The 17,955-nt window shown below is 31.8% G+C and overlaps 1 protein-coding gene across 1 annotated transcript; it reads left to right on the forward strand.

The window, feature by feature from the left end:
* Nucleotides 1-16,248: 16,248 nt before the first annotated feature.
* On the forward strand, nucleotides 16,249-16,893 carry LOC129224954 (uncharacterized). The gene has a single exon (XM_054859502.1). It carries the CDS (start codon nucleotides 16,249-16,251, stop codon nucleotides 16,891-16,893), a length of 645 nt encoding a protein of 214 aa, XP_054715477.1.
* Nucleotides 16,894-17,955: the final 1,062 nt, after the last annotated feature.

Consider the following 17,955-nt stretch of genomic DNA (forward strand, 5'->3'; position numbering starts at 1 on the left):
AAATAATAAACACGTCGCAATAAAATGTTTGACTTGTATTTAAAGCTAATTTGAGCTCTCTCTTCTCCCCAATATCAAGTCTCCTACAGATCTGAATCTTACCAACTTTTCGATCTTCTGAAACAAATTTTATTATCGTTCATAAGTTTTGAAAACGGCATACCAGGTTAAAGACACAGAAAACGTTCTCAATATATAGCATGGTATCGTTTTGTTCTAATAAATCAAGTAATAGTTACAAACTTCGACAAAAGAGGTGATCAAGTGTATCTATAGTCTCTCCTATATGCCAGTCTTACTAACAATTAATTCACATTTAGTACTTACATTCCTTTAGTTCATGCGTTCTAATAGTAATGTGTTCAAAATCAAGGTATGTGCACTAATGGTAATGATTTTACGTTGTAATGTTTTACTTACTGTTATTTTTATTTCACTAGCCACTGCTATACTGATCAGTTTTAGTTTCAAATTCAGATTTTACCATTGTGTTTCTTGAAAAATCACGTATGTACCGGGGGGAGGGGGGGGGATCTCCTCATTAAAGTTCAGAACAGGGCGCAAAGCCTGAAAGGTTGAGAAACAATGGTTTACGCTCTCCGATTTTGTTATTTTGACTGAAATAAAGCTGTTTACCTCTTTTGAATCTAGATGGCACCATCAGTTGCTTACACTTAGTTCGGCATCGTTGCAAAGTTTTTAATCAAATGGATACTTTCAACTTCAACAACAAAAATGTGGCATTTTTCGAAAATAATTTCAAGTTATGGCTGTTCTGGAAAACAGTGTGTAATACAGACAGGACCGGATTTTACTATAAGCTACGCAAACTATTGCTTAGGGCAGCGAACTCTCGAAGAATTGTATTATTCATTCCTGAAAAAAAAAGGACATGATATATATATATATATATATATATTTCTTCAAATGCTTAAAAACCTTAAAAATTTGAGAAAATATAGTTACAAACCTTGATTTATAAAACTTCTAACCAATGCGAGGGAGAGAAGGAAGGCAGAAATATGCCAAACTTTGCTCCTTACTACATCCTTTGAATTAAAAATGTAAAAATCGTGCTTTTCAAATTGCTGGGAGATCACTTGAGATAAATATTTGTGATTCATGTTTCATATCTCGCTAATTATTTAATCCGAAATTCAGTACAGTAGACCGTCGTTTTACGCGGGTTTATTTCACGCGGTTTCGATTATATGCGATTTAAGATTTGACATCTTTATCTTATTTTACGCGGGTGAGTTTCGGTTTTACGCCGATGCGGCAATGCAAAAAGATAAAGTATTCCCCTCTTTTAAAATCCAAACTCCTTAAGATTGCAGATTACGCGTAATCAACTGCATTTTGACCTGCTAATAATAGAGCTTGGGCTACTGGAGACATTGCGATTGGTTCCAGAACTCTTTCCAGAAGTAAAGTTCTAACTCTCACAGTTCAGAACTCTTTGGAAGAAGAGCTTTTAGGAATGACAGAGGATGCCAAAACCAACGAGGATACTGACGGCGGTGACGCACAACCAAAAAATGTTCATATTGAAAATTTTGAGTCATTCCCTAGACAATAGAAATGATCTTTGTGATTTGTTAGTGAAAGAAGGTTCTATCACGGAAATGCAGCAAGAGATCTTGGATGCATTAATGCTCTGCAAATAACTAGAGATAAATTCTTAATGACTGCCAAAAGACTATCACAGTCAACTCCTCTCTGTAAAGAGAACACAAAATTAATTTGTTTTCTTTATGCATGTTGTGCATAAAAGTCGATATAAGTACACATTGAACTTATTATACAATTAGTCATCACTAGAATGAAGTATTTTGTTATCTACGGAACCAAGCCCCTATTTTAACACTAGTATTAGGTCTGAATTTACGCGGTTTCGATTTACGCGGCATTTCCGTTGAACGTTACTTCCGCGTAAAACAAGGATCTACTGTACTGAACTTTTGTGCGTTTGATTTTATCTTACTTCTGATGCATGCTGTTAATCTATTTAACACACGAAAAAAATAGTGCACTACCTTGATTTTTTTTCGTTTTCTGCTTTACTTGTTAAGAAAAAAATACTGTACCGTGAAGTCTATGGTAATTACTTATTTTTTTTTAAACTTAAAACAGGAGTTACTTGCAAAGTTAGAACGATTCTTTAAAACTGTTGTTTAATAATTACAAATAATATGTTTAATAGGCAATAAAATGTTGAAACTGGAAAGTCAAAATGAAGTGCCTTAAATAATTTTGATTGTTATACAGTCCTTGGAATTAAGGAAATAGGTTTCTGAATCTATTTGAAAAGTGCTTCAGTTTTATTTTTGTTTGTAAACTATGAACTGCTTGAGTGGTTACAATGTTACTCAAAAATTACCCGTTTTTTAAATCTCTATAGCATTAAAAGAAAAAAAAATTGTGATGCATTTTTTAATAGTGATCATTTTACATTTCGTTCAGTCTTGTATTTGTTAGTGGGTTGGGCGGTTGAGAGGGGGGGGGAGGTCAAAAATCAACTATATCAAAAACCGAGGTGAGCAAGTGCCGGTATGTTAACTTTTCTCATCCCTTTGTCGAAGAATGTCAACGTTTTGTCGAACGAAAAATCATTTTAAGTTTGTAATGTCTTAATTTGTAAAAAAACTTATACAATTATAGAAAGTTTTTGCTTTGCCGATTTTCCCCCGGATATTTTTCTTGTTCCAATTATCCATAAGGCCCCAAAATGCAGAGTTTTATATCTATTTTTAAAAAACTTCCGGACCACCCTTAATTGAGATATTTTAGATCGCATTTAAGTGGATAATATGAATCACTCTTATGATACCCTCTCCAAGGTTAGTCCAACACAAGAGAGCGGGCAGCATTAAACAAATGAAATGAAAACAATAGAGCTTTCCGTATCAGACAAAAAGACAAGCATTGTAAAAAATAGAAAAAAAAAGAAAAAAAAAACCTTTAAAAATTGACCTGGTTTGCTACCAATATAAAAAGTTGACACTCTAATACATGTTATAGCTTAGGGCAGCCTGAAGTCTAAATCCGGCCCTGAATGCAGAATTTCCCAAGCTTTAAGTTATGGTACTCTTTGAAGAGTTGCAATTTTCTCACGGAACTCCTAGAGATTTATTGTGTGTATGTTTGTATAATATAGGGATACAGGTAAATAAGCATCATGCTTACTCATTCGTATTATTTTGTTTAAAAATTAAAAAGTATGTGTAAATGAGACTCGCACACAATTGTTGCTTGGAGTACCGATAAATATTTTGGTTTAACCATGCTAAAGTTTAGATTTTGAATTAATTAATTATGAAAATTTAATTTTTAGTCTAATCAAGCAGTAATCTTATATAATTAAAAACTGAGCTTATATGTCTGTGTATGTACCTCTATATCTATGTATGTATCTATGTCCAAGTTCCACTCCTGAACGCCAGTGATCTGACCATCGAACCAGGTATCTATAGACTCGTAACTTTCCCGTCTTTATGTTTGGCTTTTTATCTCAATCCTGCGATAGTAATTAGAGGTATTATTAATCAAAAACTATTAATTATGAAACTTTTACTTTGACATTAAATTTCTATTTTTCAAATGCTACCCTTCATTCAAATTATTATCCAGTGCTTCATCTCAACTTTCCGTAACAATGCTTTTATTAAAATTTGTAGCGTTAAGAAAATCGCTGACAAGAAATATCTGTTCCAATTTTTTTTCAAGAATATGAACAAATAAAATTCTGGCTTTTGTTTTGAGGCTTTTTTTGTAATCGGGGGGATTTAAACCGTTTCTTTTTTGGTTACTTTTTCGCAAGTTGCCACAAAATTTTACTGATTTTTATTTTGTTCGAGCCTGATAGTTGAACACGCATCACTTGACATAACTTTTATTTTCAAAGTAGAACGCAAAGTTGGGCGACGCAGCTAGTTAATTCATTAAAAACATTCATTCAGTTAAATTTTCCAAAGTTTTTATTAATCTATAAAATAAAGTTGCGCATAAAGATATATGAACATAACTTTTTTTAAACAGTACCGTTAAAACTACCATTCTTAGAAGAAATTCGTTTTTTTTTTTTTTTTTTTCAATCATCTATGACCAGAAGACGATATTTTTTATTGGCACAAAAGTTCTTTCCAAACGATTATTTTACGCAAAAGCATTCTCTATATTTCAAATAGGCATCTTCCTTGTGCTGCAAAATGCTTATTTTACCACGAATTCCCAATCCTCAAGTAAGTTTGGTTTATTTCATTTTCAGTTGAATGTTGTTATGCTTATTTCAGCAATAGAATGCATGAGATGTTTTGGACGAGAATGGTTTAGTGCTCCTAAGAGAATATTTAGAAAGCTAAACTCCATTCCCTTCTTTCTGAGTAGGAAATTTTTCTCTCGCATGTTGCCGAATGTAGTATATCTTCTTGAGTTATATTTCGTGACCCTTCCCGGGGAGAAACAGTGAAACACCGCTTATACGTTTTTGAAGGGACGGTATGAAGAAAAACGTATACATGAAAAAACGTATCATTGGTATACAGTGGACGCTCGTTTTACGAGAGTTTATTTTCGGTTTTACGCGGATGCGGCAATGCAAACAGATAAAATTTTCCCCTATTTCAAAATCCAAACTCCTAAAGATAGCAGACACTTAATCAACTGCATTTTGGCGTGCTAATAATCGAGCTTGGGCCACTGGAGACATTTGATGCAATTGGTTCCAGAGCTCTTTCCAGAAGTAAAGTTATTAAACTCACACAGTTCAGAACTCACCGGAAGAAGAGCTTTTGGGTATGACAAAGGAGGCCAAAACCAACGAGGATACCGACATCAGTGACACATAACCAAAAACGTTCACATTGAAAATTTTGAGCCATTCCTAGACAATAGAAATGATCTTTCTGATTTGTTAGTAAAGGAAGATTCTATCACGAAAATGAAGCAAGAGATCATGGATGCATTAATGCTCTGCAAATAACTAGAGATAAATTCTTAATGACTGCCAAAAGACTATCATAGCCAGCTCCTTTTTATAAACAGGGTATGAAATTAATTTATGTTTTCTTCATGCATGTTGTACATAAAAATCGATATAAGTACACATTTAACTTATTATACAATTAGTCATTACTAGAATGAAGTGTTTTTTTAAAATATTTTTTTTATCTACGGAACCTAACCCCTACCTTAACACTAGTATTCGGTCTCAACTTACGCGGTTTCGATTTACGCGGCTTTTTCATGGAACTTAACCACCGCGTAAAACGAGTGTCTACTGTATGTTGATATGTATTGGACTCTGCAGGGAGCAAATTAAAAAATCGAATAAATGACAAAAACGTATAATAGAGCTATCACATCGACAGTTGGCGAGACCTTGAACAAATCATTATTAGGAATGAAGATCCACTCTAATAAATTAAGATTTTAAGTCCAATGCAAACACTGCAATAATATTCAGTTAACGCCCAACCACATCTTGGAGTGAAAGTCATTACCACTAATCTTCTAAGAAATGATCTGGCTCCGCTCAGCAAACTGCTGCAGGAAGTCCTCTACAGTCTGAACGCACCGATACTGGCTGAAGCTGGGATAAAACCTTTGGAAAAGTTTAATGTCCATGGACACGAAAACAAAACAACAACAACAGTGAAAAGTATAAACGGTGCTTCACTGTTGTTGCTTTCATCACTGATCCTAATGCGGTGTGTGATAGAAAAGTTCTTATTAGCCCTCACGCTAAATACTTATTGTAAAATTTATAGTCCACAAGCAAAAAAAAAAAAAGGAAGAATACTTCTAACGAAAGGTATTCATTGGGAAGTAACATTTATTCTAATAAATGAAAATTTCGAGGAACTCGTAACCGCCTTTCCACTCGTAAAACGAGAATTTTTTAATTTGCCGAATGGAACTTCAAATTTAAGAAATGATGCGAATTTTGACGAATAAGACTCCAAATTTTCTCCTAATGATGATAATTTTTCCGAATGGAATTCCAAATTTTGACGAATGGGGAGAATTTTGCCGAATTGTACTCTAAATTTTACCGAACAATGACAATTTTGCCGAATGGAGCTATAAATTTTACCGAATGATAATTTTAGCTGATGATAATTATCTGACAAAATTTGCGAAACATGGAAATTTTGTGACCCAGATGTTTCTTCTTTTCTGTAAAACTTTTTAGTCGAGCCCGCTCATTGGAATATTGGTTAAAAGACTATCCCGCTTAATGTGATCAATTTTCCCCGTACCAATCGATGCAGTTTGTTTTGATCCCGGATAATGAAACATCCCACTCATTGTAATAATTTTTTATCGTAAATGGCAATTTCATTAATTAGGCTCGACTATGAAGGATTGTCGGGCTTGCTTTAGCAGCGAGAAAATTGACCTGTAGCTTGAAGTGTTTTTGTGAAATTTTAAGGTAAAAATAGTCGCTTAGCGAGAGGGTGAAAGTGGCAATGTTAAACTTATATGATATAGTGATTCATTTTTTATAGAATATGAGCAAATTGTCATAGGATGTTATTTTTTAAACGAGATCTTAGCACTGAGCAGATGATTCTTGTGTTTAAGTTAATTATAATTAGAATATTTTTTCTGAAATGAGGACCACTGTACAATCCTTTAAGGAAAAATGAAAGCAATTGTGAAAATTAAATGATTTTGAAAGAAAAAAAATCGATGAATAGTTGAGTAAGATTGTTCGTCAGTTGATTTTATTTGCCAACTAGCTTCGTCACCCGGCTTTGCACCTCGAAAATAAAAATTATATCAAATGACACGTGTTCAACAATCAGGATTGAATGATACAAAAAAAAAAAAAAAAAAAAAAAAAAAAAAAACAGCTTCAAAATTTCCTGACAGATTGCGGAAAAATAACCAGAAAAAGGAAAAAATTTAAATTGACACAGTAATAGAAAAAGCCTTAAAAACAAAAGCCAGAATTTTATCTGTTCATATTCGAGAAAAAATGGCAACGCATCTATCTTCTCAATGATTTTCTTCACGCCACAAATTTTAAGGAGCATCGTTCTACAATGACAGTGATCAGCAATGAACTTCTAACTAAACGCATGCCAACACCATATATAATTAAAAATTGAGCGTATGTATGTGTGTATGAATCTATGTCCAAGTTACTTCTCCCGAACGACAGTGAACTGACCATCGAACAGGTATCGATGGATTCGTAATCTTCCTGTCTTCATGTTTGGCTATTTAACATAATCTCCCGATAATAATTAGCGAAGATATCAATTAAAAACTATTAATTATGACACTCAGATTTCGACAATAAATTCCCTATTTTTCAAAGGCTTTCCTCCATCTAAATTATCATTCAGTGCTTCATCGCAACTTTCCGTAACAATGCTTTTATTAAAATTTGTAGCGTGAAGAAAATCATTCAGAAGAAAGATCTGTTACCATTTTTTTTCTCGAATATGAACAAATAAAATTCTGTCTTTTGTCTTAAAGGCTTTTCCTGTAATTGAGAGATTTGAAAAAGTTACTATTTTGTTACTTTTCCGCAATCTGCCTCAAAATTTTACTGATTTTTTTTTTTGTCCGCGCAAAAGTCGGGTGAAGCAGCTAGTTTTAGCATGAAATTAGTTTAAAACAGTTATAGCTTACGTTCTAAATACCTTGGAACATTGGAACAAAATTTGTTTGCTGCAAAAAAAAAAAAAAAAAAAAAAAAGGCTTTCTACGATTATCTTATTTGATTTTTTTTCGAGGATTTTTTTTCGCTCTCATATTATAGAAACAACTGCAGTTTTGGGTCCTAAAATTAAAATTTGAACGGTTCGGTTTTTTTGGCGTTTGTAAACCTTCCTACGTTCCTTCTCGGGTGCCAAGTCGTGCGTGAGGTTGCTTGTTGTCTAATCAGAGAACATTGACTGTATTTCATCATATTATAACATAACTCATCCTCATTTATTCATTCAATCTTTTATTTTACTATATATATATATATATATATATATATATATATATATATATATATATATATATATATATATATATATATAATTAAATGGAAAACGTTTCGTTAGGAAAATCTTCTATTTCTCAATTCACCCCATGTAAAAAAAGTGAAAATTTTGCACATGTTTTTAAACACGCAAATTTACAGCCAAAATTTAGAAATACTGTTTCAATGTAAATTTTGTTATAAAACACAATGTTCTTTCTTGAAGTACTGTAATGTTTAAAACAAATTTCCAATTTGTTCATTTTGAAAAAGTTCAGTCTTCTTAACTATTTCACTTTGCCCCACATTCCCTTACTTTTGACTGAAGGAAACACCTCCGTTAAAAGGAGAAGTTCACATTTCCGGGAGTAAATTTCAAATATATGCGTAAAAATGTCACATTTGGGATTTGGCTAATGAACTGAGCCAGATATATCTGTTCATTTACTTATGTATAATATTTACAATGATTACTTAAAGAGTGTCCTGAAAAAGACTGATTGTTTTAAAAAAATTATAGCAAGGAAACGGTAAATGATAAAAAAATAATTCTTGCAGAAAATTCATGTGGTGGGCCATAAATTTTTCCCCCTTGAGTTTCAAATTTTAGTTGTAAATTTTTGAAATAGATGGCGCTGCAGATATTAAGCCCGTAAATCAAAAATAAGTTAGAAAATTACACCACAATTTTTCAAAAAAAAAAAAAAAAAAAGAACAAAAGAACAAACAATATTTTCAAACAATCGTCGACTGTGTTCCCATGTCGCAATCGGAGGAAAAATTGGTGAATTTCAATTCATCTTTTTTGACTTACCGGCTTGCTATGTGCAGCGCCGTCTATTGAAACATTTTTGAACTAAAATTTGGAACTCCAAGGGAAAAGATTTAGCTCCCACCAAATGAATTTTCTGCAAGAATTTCTTTTTTATCATTAACCTTTCTCCTGTTGTTAATTTTTGAAAACAGTCAGTCTTTTTCAGGAGACCCTGTATCTTCACATTACTTTATTATAGTTTATGAACCATTAGAAAAAATCTTGCAATATGAAGCAATTCATTCGCGACATGCATTTTCCTTTATTTATTTATTTATTTATTTATTTATTTTTTTTTTTTGATCATCTTCATCCACCTGCGAACTTTTTTAAAAGAAAATTCCCACTCTGATGCCTAAAAACGTCGAAAACGCATCTTTGGCCAATACTGGGATTTTAAAAACGCTGAGATTTTCCTTGTCTTATCCTCATACACCGAAGAAATAACTTTAAGGAATTCGTGTGGTTTATAGAATTTTTGCTAAACAATTCCTGGCATTTGATAGCGTAGCGTTCCATGTATCACTGCCTCAAACTAAAGCTACCTGATTGAAAAAGACAAAATATATTGCCTTATGCTCCCGACTTTTTTTATTGTGAAGAATGCATTTTGATGCGAGAAAAGAAATATGTTAATGCAATCCGAAAAAAGGATCAGCATCTCAAAAATAATTCCGTCTTCCATTTTTCAGAAGAAACATAAGGAGACTCAAAAATGTGCACAAAAATTCGCTTCAAATATTTATATAAACTTGATGTAACTAAATTCAATCGAATGGAGTTGAATAAAATTATTACGAAGTGTTTTAATTTTAAAAATGAAGCATTCGTAAAGAAATTTCAATAATTGCTACTATTTTTTCCTACAAAATAATAAGTCAACCCCCGCTCCCCTTAAAAAATGCGTTTTCCTTGCGGGGCGGCTTAAGATTATAGTCTCAGATGATCATACAACACTTATTAAAAATAAAATAAAATGGTTGATTTTGAAATTGTCAAAAAAAAAAAAAAGGTAATTTGAAATGAATGGCTAGATTTTGCAATAAATTCCATGTCATAGAAAATCTGCAATATTTCGTCTACAAAAACTGGTACGCTATAAGTAAACTGGCTTATCATTATTTTGTAGGTACATACGCAATCTGCGTTGAATAAATAATTTGTTTTGAACGTTTTTAAATGTTACGGAGAAACTTAAAATCTGAATAGTCGTTTATACATAATTAGTCTAAGCAGTGAAATCTTCAATTACTTAAACTCTATGAATTAAAAGAAATATAACGACGCTTAAATTGTGTACCACTTTAAAGGTTTACTGTATTCAACTACTTGTAGAAATATTTTTTAACATTATACCAATCCAAACAGCTTCTTGTCCTTAACAAAACGCTTTTGTCCTGATCGAAACAGGAAACCCAGTTTCCCATTTTATTTTTTATTATTTCAGTATAGTAGGAATACTACATGACAAAAAAAAAAAAAAAAAACTTTTCTAATTAAATTTCTAGTTTACTAAGTGCAGTTTTGTCGTTTTCAATGGATATACCTGACACACCATTAAAACTATTCAAAATAGAGCAAATGTCCTTTTAGAATGGCGGCACTCTTTTTTTTTTTTTGAATTCCTCTTTTTTTTTTCTCCTGAAGCTATAAAAAACTTAAAATAATGAATGTGCTTTTTAAGTGAGTGGCAAATATTTCCTGTAATTTATGCTAGATTTAAAGCAGGAGCAACTGAAAAGTGAATTACATTTAATACAGCGTCACGAAACATAATATGTAAAACAAATTGCTCAATTACCTTTTATCTAAACACGCCGCTCTTAAAAAATGAAATACAGCAATGGCGCTCTCATTACGCATTTGCAGATAACGGAAATAATGGGTAAAACATAAATTTCCTTTCCTCTCACAAATGAGCTTTTGTCATCAAAACACGCGATGTCATTAACTTAACTAGAAACACAGATAATAATGACATAGGTCGAGAAATAACATACCTTGGTTGTTTTGTTACATTATATATATATATATATATATATATATATATATATATATATATATATATATATATATATATATATATATATATATATATATATATATATATATATATATATATATATATATATATATATATATATATATATATATATATTAGAGTGTAGCGAAACAAAAAACACTTTTTTTTCCCTGAGTTGCTATTACACGGAAAAGTTGTGATTGGTTGAGACTTAAAAAAAAACTTAACAAAAATAATAATAATAACTGAAATTGGATAATTTCTTCCAATCGCGCAACGTGCCTCAAAATTCGGGAAACGGAAAAATTCATGTTTTCTTAGTCATTTTTAAAGTTTTGGGTTTTAATGTTTCTTTTTAATGCTCCAAGATGGGATAGTTACGATTGGTGCCTTCAGAAAAAAATATATTGAAATCGAATAATATTTTCTGATTCAGGAATGAGCCTGATAAACCGAAAAAAATAGATAATTGTATATTTTCTTTGTGATAAAAAAAGTTTTTATTTGTTTCTCTTTTTTGCCCAGTATTTTAAGGAAAAGTCTTTTAAACAGCACTATATTACACATAAACAGTAATTTTTTTCACGATTTTGAAGGTAACTTCTAACCATGCAGAACTCCCATTCTTTACAACAATATTCCGATATGATAGATCTCGCAATAACTAATTAATAATAAATCTTTCATCACTATAAATTATTCATTTTTCAAGGATATTTTCAGTTCATACATAAAACATCGACGTTGGAAAAACATCGACCTTCAAATATCGATGGTGAAAACATCGACATCAATGTCGCACCACTAATTCTCATTATTTGAAAAAGCAATATGTGAGTACCGTAAAAATTTGTTTGGTGCTCAGTATAGTAGTAAAAGAACAGTTTAATTTTAATTTTTGTGATAATTTATTATATAAGATCTTATATAAGATCCAGGCTCGCGGATCCCTATTCGATATCATGCTTCTCTATTTTTTTCTTTCGTCAAATAAAAACCCCTTGCATATCTACATCGACCCTTGGGGGATCGGGGCCACTTTGAAATCTGATGCTCTAGTATTATCTCATCTTTTGCTGATTTTGCTATTTGGCTTACTTATTTGTAAAACCAAGTTTGTCGACCAAATGAAATAAGATAATTTTGAGTAGATTTTAGTAGTTCGTGTATTTTTATAGTGTTGTGATTTTCTGAAAGTCAACATTGAAAATTTTGTCCTTTTAATAACTTTTGGGACTGCACATTAATTCAAAAGTTTTAAATATGGTTTAATTATAGAGAAAAGCAGCTCGGTTTTTTAAAGAGAAGAAGTGTTAGGTATGTTTTTATAATAGGAAGTGAAAGTAAATCGTGACTTTCGTAACATGTTTTTGTTCAAGAAAAAAAGAAAGAATGTTTTACTGTAACGCAATACGAATTAGACTTCAAGCAAAAACTAGTGTGCTGTAAACATTAGGAAACTTTCTTCTATATTTTCTAATCAGTTCCTGGCTCTTACGAACAATCGAGTCTACTACGTTTTGCTATTAGTAAAAACAGAATCAAAGTGCGAAAAATGTTAACTATTTTTAAATTGTTGCTTAAATTGATTACAAAATTTTCTTTATTAACAGGAAGGAGATTGTAGCATATTAAAATTTCAAATCATAAGGAAATCTCCGCTCATTTTCCATCAATTATAATGCCCGAAAGGCTTTGTCGAGGCAATTGTACGTGAAACCATTTTAATGTGATTTATCCTTAACATTGACTTAATTAAGCTGTACGGCTTGCGCAAAAGATGACCGAAATCATTCACTCCCTGAGCGATTAACTGCAAAATCAAATGAGCACCTGTTTCCGTTGCAGGTTCAATTTCTTTCCAAATTTCATTACTCTATCATTTGTTACAAATCGGAGCACTATATCTTGAGATATAGGAGTCGCGATGAACTAGAGAGAACGTTTTCCGCTATTGTGCTTTCTAAGGTGTTCGTGTGAACTGTTTTTTGTTGAAATTTGTTCGTTACTTCTTATGTGCAGCAGTCATAAGTAACTAGAAAAAACATTTATCTCCCTTTGAACATTTATCGTTCTTGATCCCCCTTTGAGCTGTTGTCACCAAAATTGATTCAGCACTTGTACTCTATAACACACATTTTTTTTCTTGATTTCACTTGTTACGTCCTTAGATATGCCAGTCACGAATAACTAAGGAAATTCATCCTCCCCCCCACCTCCCCCCCCGCCCTTGGAGGAGTTTGCGCCAAAAACTACAGCGCATCAACTCACATGGGGGTGCATATGTGTTCTCAATTTCGCTAGATATCATGAAATAGTTTTTTTCTAAAGCGGCAAAAAAAAAAAAAAAAAAAAAAAAAAAAAAAAAAAAAAGACATACATCCTTCAAAAGTGGAATGGACTTAGCACATTTCAAAACGTAAAAATTCAAAGAAATTCGAAGACTTTCACGAATCCAATGCTTTCTCCTATATATTGGAAATAGAAGAAACTAAAATATACAGTTTATGGAATTTCCATTACGCTTAAAGCAAGTACAAGTTAGCTGCTTATTACCCCCCCCCCAATGCAACTAAACTAATACTTCATTATTGTTTCAAATACAAACATAGTTTCAAATCCGTATTTTTCGACTGAAATACAAATTTATGTTTTCAACTCATTTGAACAAACAATCAACATAATACAACAAATTTGCATGTATTTCGATTGTGACTTTTATCATCCATCTGTATATATATGGCATTCAATGATAATACAATATCGTGTACAAGTTTTAATTCCTGTTTATGTCCAGATGCTAAAGTTTATCATCAAAATTCAATTTACTGGGAGATACTCAAATGGGTTCATTTTCATTGTCATTAGTTTTTATTATACCTGCTATGTTGGTGGTGGTGGTGGGGCAAGCTTGAACCGTTGCCAAATACAGTTAATTTTGCTAATTAAATTAACATTCTATAGCTGGTTTCCGAAGCCTCTCTTGGTTCAGGTCATCAGTTTTAAAATATTTCTAAAAAGCGCTTCTCATCATGTAGGGGAATGTGGGGCAAAGTGAAAAAGTTAAGAAAAGGTACCTTTTATAAAACGAACAAATTGGAAGCTTGATTTGAAAATTGTAGTACAAAAAAAAACAATGTATTTTGTAATAAACTTACTTTGAAACATAATTGCTTATTTTTGGTGGTAAATTTGAATCTTCAAAAAAAAAAAAAAAATAAATAAATAAAAAAAAGTTGAAAAAAAAATTTTTTTTTCATGGTGCAAAGTGAAAAATAAAATATTTTCCTTCTAAACTATTTCTAATTTGATTACTAAAAATATATTTGATCAAATGAATGAATGAACAAAGGCAAGATAATGAAACATTAAACGAATAAAAAAACTTATTTATTAATTAAAATGTGGGAAAAAAATAAACTAGTGAATAAAATAACGAATGAATAAGGAAATAAGTGAATGAATAAATAAGTAAATAATTACATGCATTAGTTGATTAATGAATACGTAAGGAATTTAATAAATGATTGAATAAGTAAATTAATTAAGCTATTTCACTTTGCCTCGCATGCTCTTGACTAACTATCCAAAACATTTAAAGTAAAATAAATTTTATATTAAAAAAATAAATAATGAACCGAATATTAGTAGGTCCTTTTTAATATTGAACATGTAAATAACAAGGAATTTGTCCTCTTATAATAAAAACATGTTTTTAACTCACAACAAAATATAACAATTTGAGTATTAGCAACTCCAATAAACTATAGGGTGGGGGGGGGGGGGTGCAGCCACTGTCTAATGGTGGATGAAAAAGGTAAAGCAAACAAATGCCGTGACTTATAGGTTGCTTTGAAGCTTAGTGAATGACAGTATTTTTTTTTTAATCGTGTTTGTAGGAAGTTTTCTTTTTGTTTCTTCTGAAATCACATTACATCACAAACTGTCTGAGGCCTGTAGTTTACCCCAAAGAAAACACGTGGAATGGAATGTTTTACCTTTTTTGGTTGTATTGTTAACCACCACGAGGTAGCGTATTCGAGCTCTGGAGTTGCGAATAATTTTTTAAAAATTGCTTGTATTTCCATATGCTTAAATCTTCAGATGTAACCTTTTCCTTGCTAGGATAGCCTACATGTGTAAATACAGTCAAGCCCGCTTATTAGAATATCGGTTAAAAGAATATCCCGCTTAATGTAATACATTTTCAATATACCAAGCCAATGTAATGAGTTATTTTGATCTCAGTAAATGGAATATACCGCTTATTAGGATATCTTTTCGTGGCAAAATGGCTAATCCATTAAGCGGGTTCGATAGTGCATAGTTGAAATATTACTCGATATGTGGCGCTTAAAACCGAGTAAATATTCCATCATTTCACTTTGTCCTCTATTTCACTTTGCCTTTATTTACATCATGCATTTGCTAAACTTTCTTTGTCTTGGTTGGATTGGTAACATAGAGTAAGTTAGAGACGGCACGCTATACTAAGAAATTGAAGCTGGAAATTGCACCGATGTATCCCAAGATCCTAAGCTTCTCGCTAAAGATCTTGGGATATATTTTGATTCAAAACATAGCATTACTGAATCTCAATTGGTACTCAACCTAAATAATTAAGTTTAGTTTAATAGTTAGTTTAAAATATGTTTTCACTAGTAAAAGACTGATAAAGTTTCCACCACAGAAACATAAATCATCGCATTGCTCTAAAAGTTTGGCCAAGAAGTATATCTGGTACTTACATTACTTGAAAAATTTTAAGAGATTTTACTTCATCTTAGTAAAGCATGACATTTTCACAAGTGCACCGTGTTCACATGTACTCCCCTTCCTTCTAAATCCCCGACTAAATCAGAAAGAGGAAGATTATAGAAGCGAATATGATATTATAGAGCCTTTTAATAAAACAATATACAATATATTTAAAAAATGGTGTTTAAAAATATTGAAATATAGGAAAAGTAAAAGCAAAATAGTAAGTAACTGGCAGTCGGAAAAGAAATAAAAATCTTAACAAAAGGTTTACATAAGTGATAACTTCAGCACTAAATGAAAGTGCAGATTTGTAAAAGTAAAACATATTCTTGGAATAACTTAAACGACACTTAGAAGGCAAACTGTATAGTGTTGTTTTACTACAGTATCTACTTCAATCGCAGGCAAACTCTAAAAAATTTAAAGTCGAAGGATCAAAATGAATTTTCGTGAACTAGTGCTGCCAGTTTTCGATGACCCTAGCCTCATTAAGTAGAAACTTTTCGCAGTTGTTGCATTTTTTTTGCATCGGTTCCCAGAAATGAGATTAGCTACTTTTACTTTTCACGTAATGCAATTAACTTTGACATAGAATATTACCAAAAAAAAAACAAAACAAAAAAAAAAAAAAACTATTCAATCATCGTATTCGTTTTAAACTTAATGATGCAGAAATTATGGTTATGCAAGTCAAAATCGGATGATTCACTCCCAGACAGAATCCTTAAAGAATGGACAAGTTTTGCTTCACAGCTTCCGATACTTGAAAATATTCAAATGCCACGACATTTCTTCATCCAAAATTCTGCAGTAAAATGTATTCAAATTCATGGCTTTTGCGATGCTTCCCAAAATTCCTTTGCTGCTGTCCTTTACATGAGATCAGAATTTGAAGACGAGAAAGTCGAGATTAGTTTAATCGCTGCGAAAACCAGAGTCGCACCACTAAAAACAATAGCGATTCCTCGTTTGGAGCTGTGTGCAGCTGTAATGTTAAGCCAACTCTACAAGGATGTAGTTGAAAATCTTGCCATTCAAGTAGATGAGTCATTCTTTTGGACGGATACCCAAATAGTGCTTGATTGGTTAAATTCCGAACCTCATAAATGGAAATCCTTCATTTCTAATAGGATATCGCAAATTCATACTAATACTCAAGTCGATGCCTGGCATCACGTTGTAAGCAAAGAGAACCCTTGTACGCATTTTTTTGCCATGTGCAGAGATCAACGCGTCACATGTCAATTTGACGATAGTCAAGATATTTTGCGAGATTCTAAAACAATCAGCGCTGAAACTTTCGATATTTGAAAAATTAATCAGTATAAAAGTATATTCTTCATCGGTTTGCCACAAACTGGAAGCGCATTTTAAATATTTTTTCTTCTCACTTTATGGCACTACTATAGTGGATTAATGTCCCTCTTGCACTCCAAACACGGATCGTAGACGCTAACAAAAATTGCCATCTTTTGCTTTTGCATTCTTTATTTCTTACATTTTTATGTGTAGGAAAATGTCTAAAAAGCTACTTATTTAAAACGTATTGCTTCAAACGAGCATAAAGGAATACATGTACCCATTCAGTTGAGTTATTTAAAACAATTATTTAATTGAAGCAGAAGAATAGAGTGTGGTCTACATCAGATTTTTTCATTTCGAGCGCTCACATGTAAACATAAAACGTAGTAAAATTGTGAAAAATGTCAGGATATCTTGGAGCTTTTTGGTAAAAAATGCGAATTTCTATCCTATTTTTGATACATATCTTCGTATTTTCATTTCATCCATCTGTTTGATTCATACATTTTGTGGTTCACTTTCCTAATTAAAATACATACAAGAGATTTTTAAGCGTGTATAAGACGCTGCTTTATGTGTATTCAGTCTAGAAATGTTCGTACTCTTCTCTTATTTTCCTATTACCAGGAAACACTGCATTCACGCACATGCCAGACGAAAATAGAAAACTTTAAGGCGATAACTTAAAATTAATTACTTTAATAATAGACTAATTATCCTTTTGCTGCTAAATTCTTACTTTAACACGAGATAAAACATCGGTGATTTAGAAGAAGAAAAAAAAACTAAAGGTTAATGACGTTGTTAACCTTTTATGGGTGGTAATCGGGTTTTCAGCTTTTCGTTAAAGATTTCTTGAAGCTATTTTTATAGTCTAAGCATCTTTAATAAACGAAACGGTACAAATATAAAGCTATTCTTGAATATTAAAGCTCTTTTGTTTAAATTTATGTATTAGTATTAACGGTTAATACTGCATATCAGACACATTCAAAACGGCGGAGAAGAGTAAATCCAGGATTTAAGCTGCACTTTGTAGTAGTAGTAGTAGTAGTAGTGTAAAAAATCCCC

The sequence above is a fragment of the Uloborus diversus genome, chromosome 6 (assembly GCF_026930045.1).
Source record: "Uloborus diversus isolate 005 chromosome 6, Udiv.v.3.1, whole genome shotgun sequence".
NCBI lineage: Eukaryota > Metazoa > Arthropoda > Arachnida > Araneae > Uloboridae > Uloborus > Uloborus diversus.

Coding starts and splice junctions, on each gene's coding strand:
- LOC129224954 (XM_054859502.1), top strand. CDS start 16,249: ATGCAGAAATTATGGTTATGCAAGTCAAAATCGGATGATTCACTCCCA.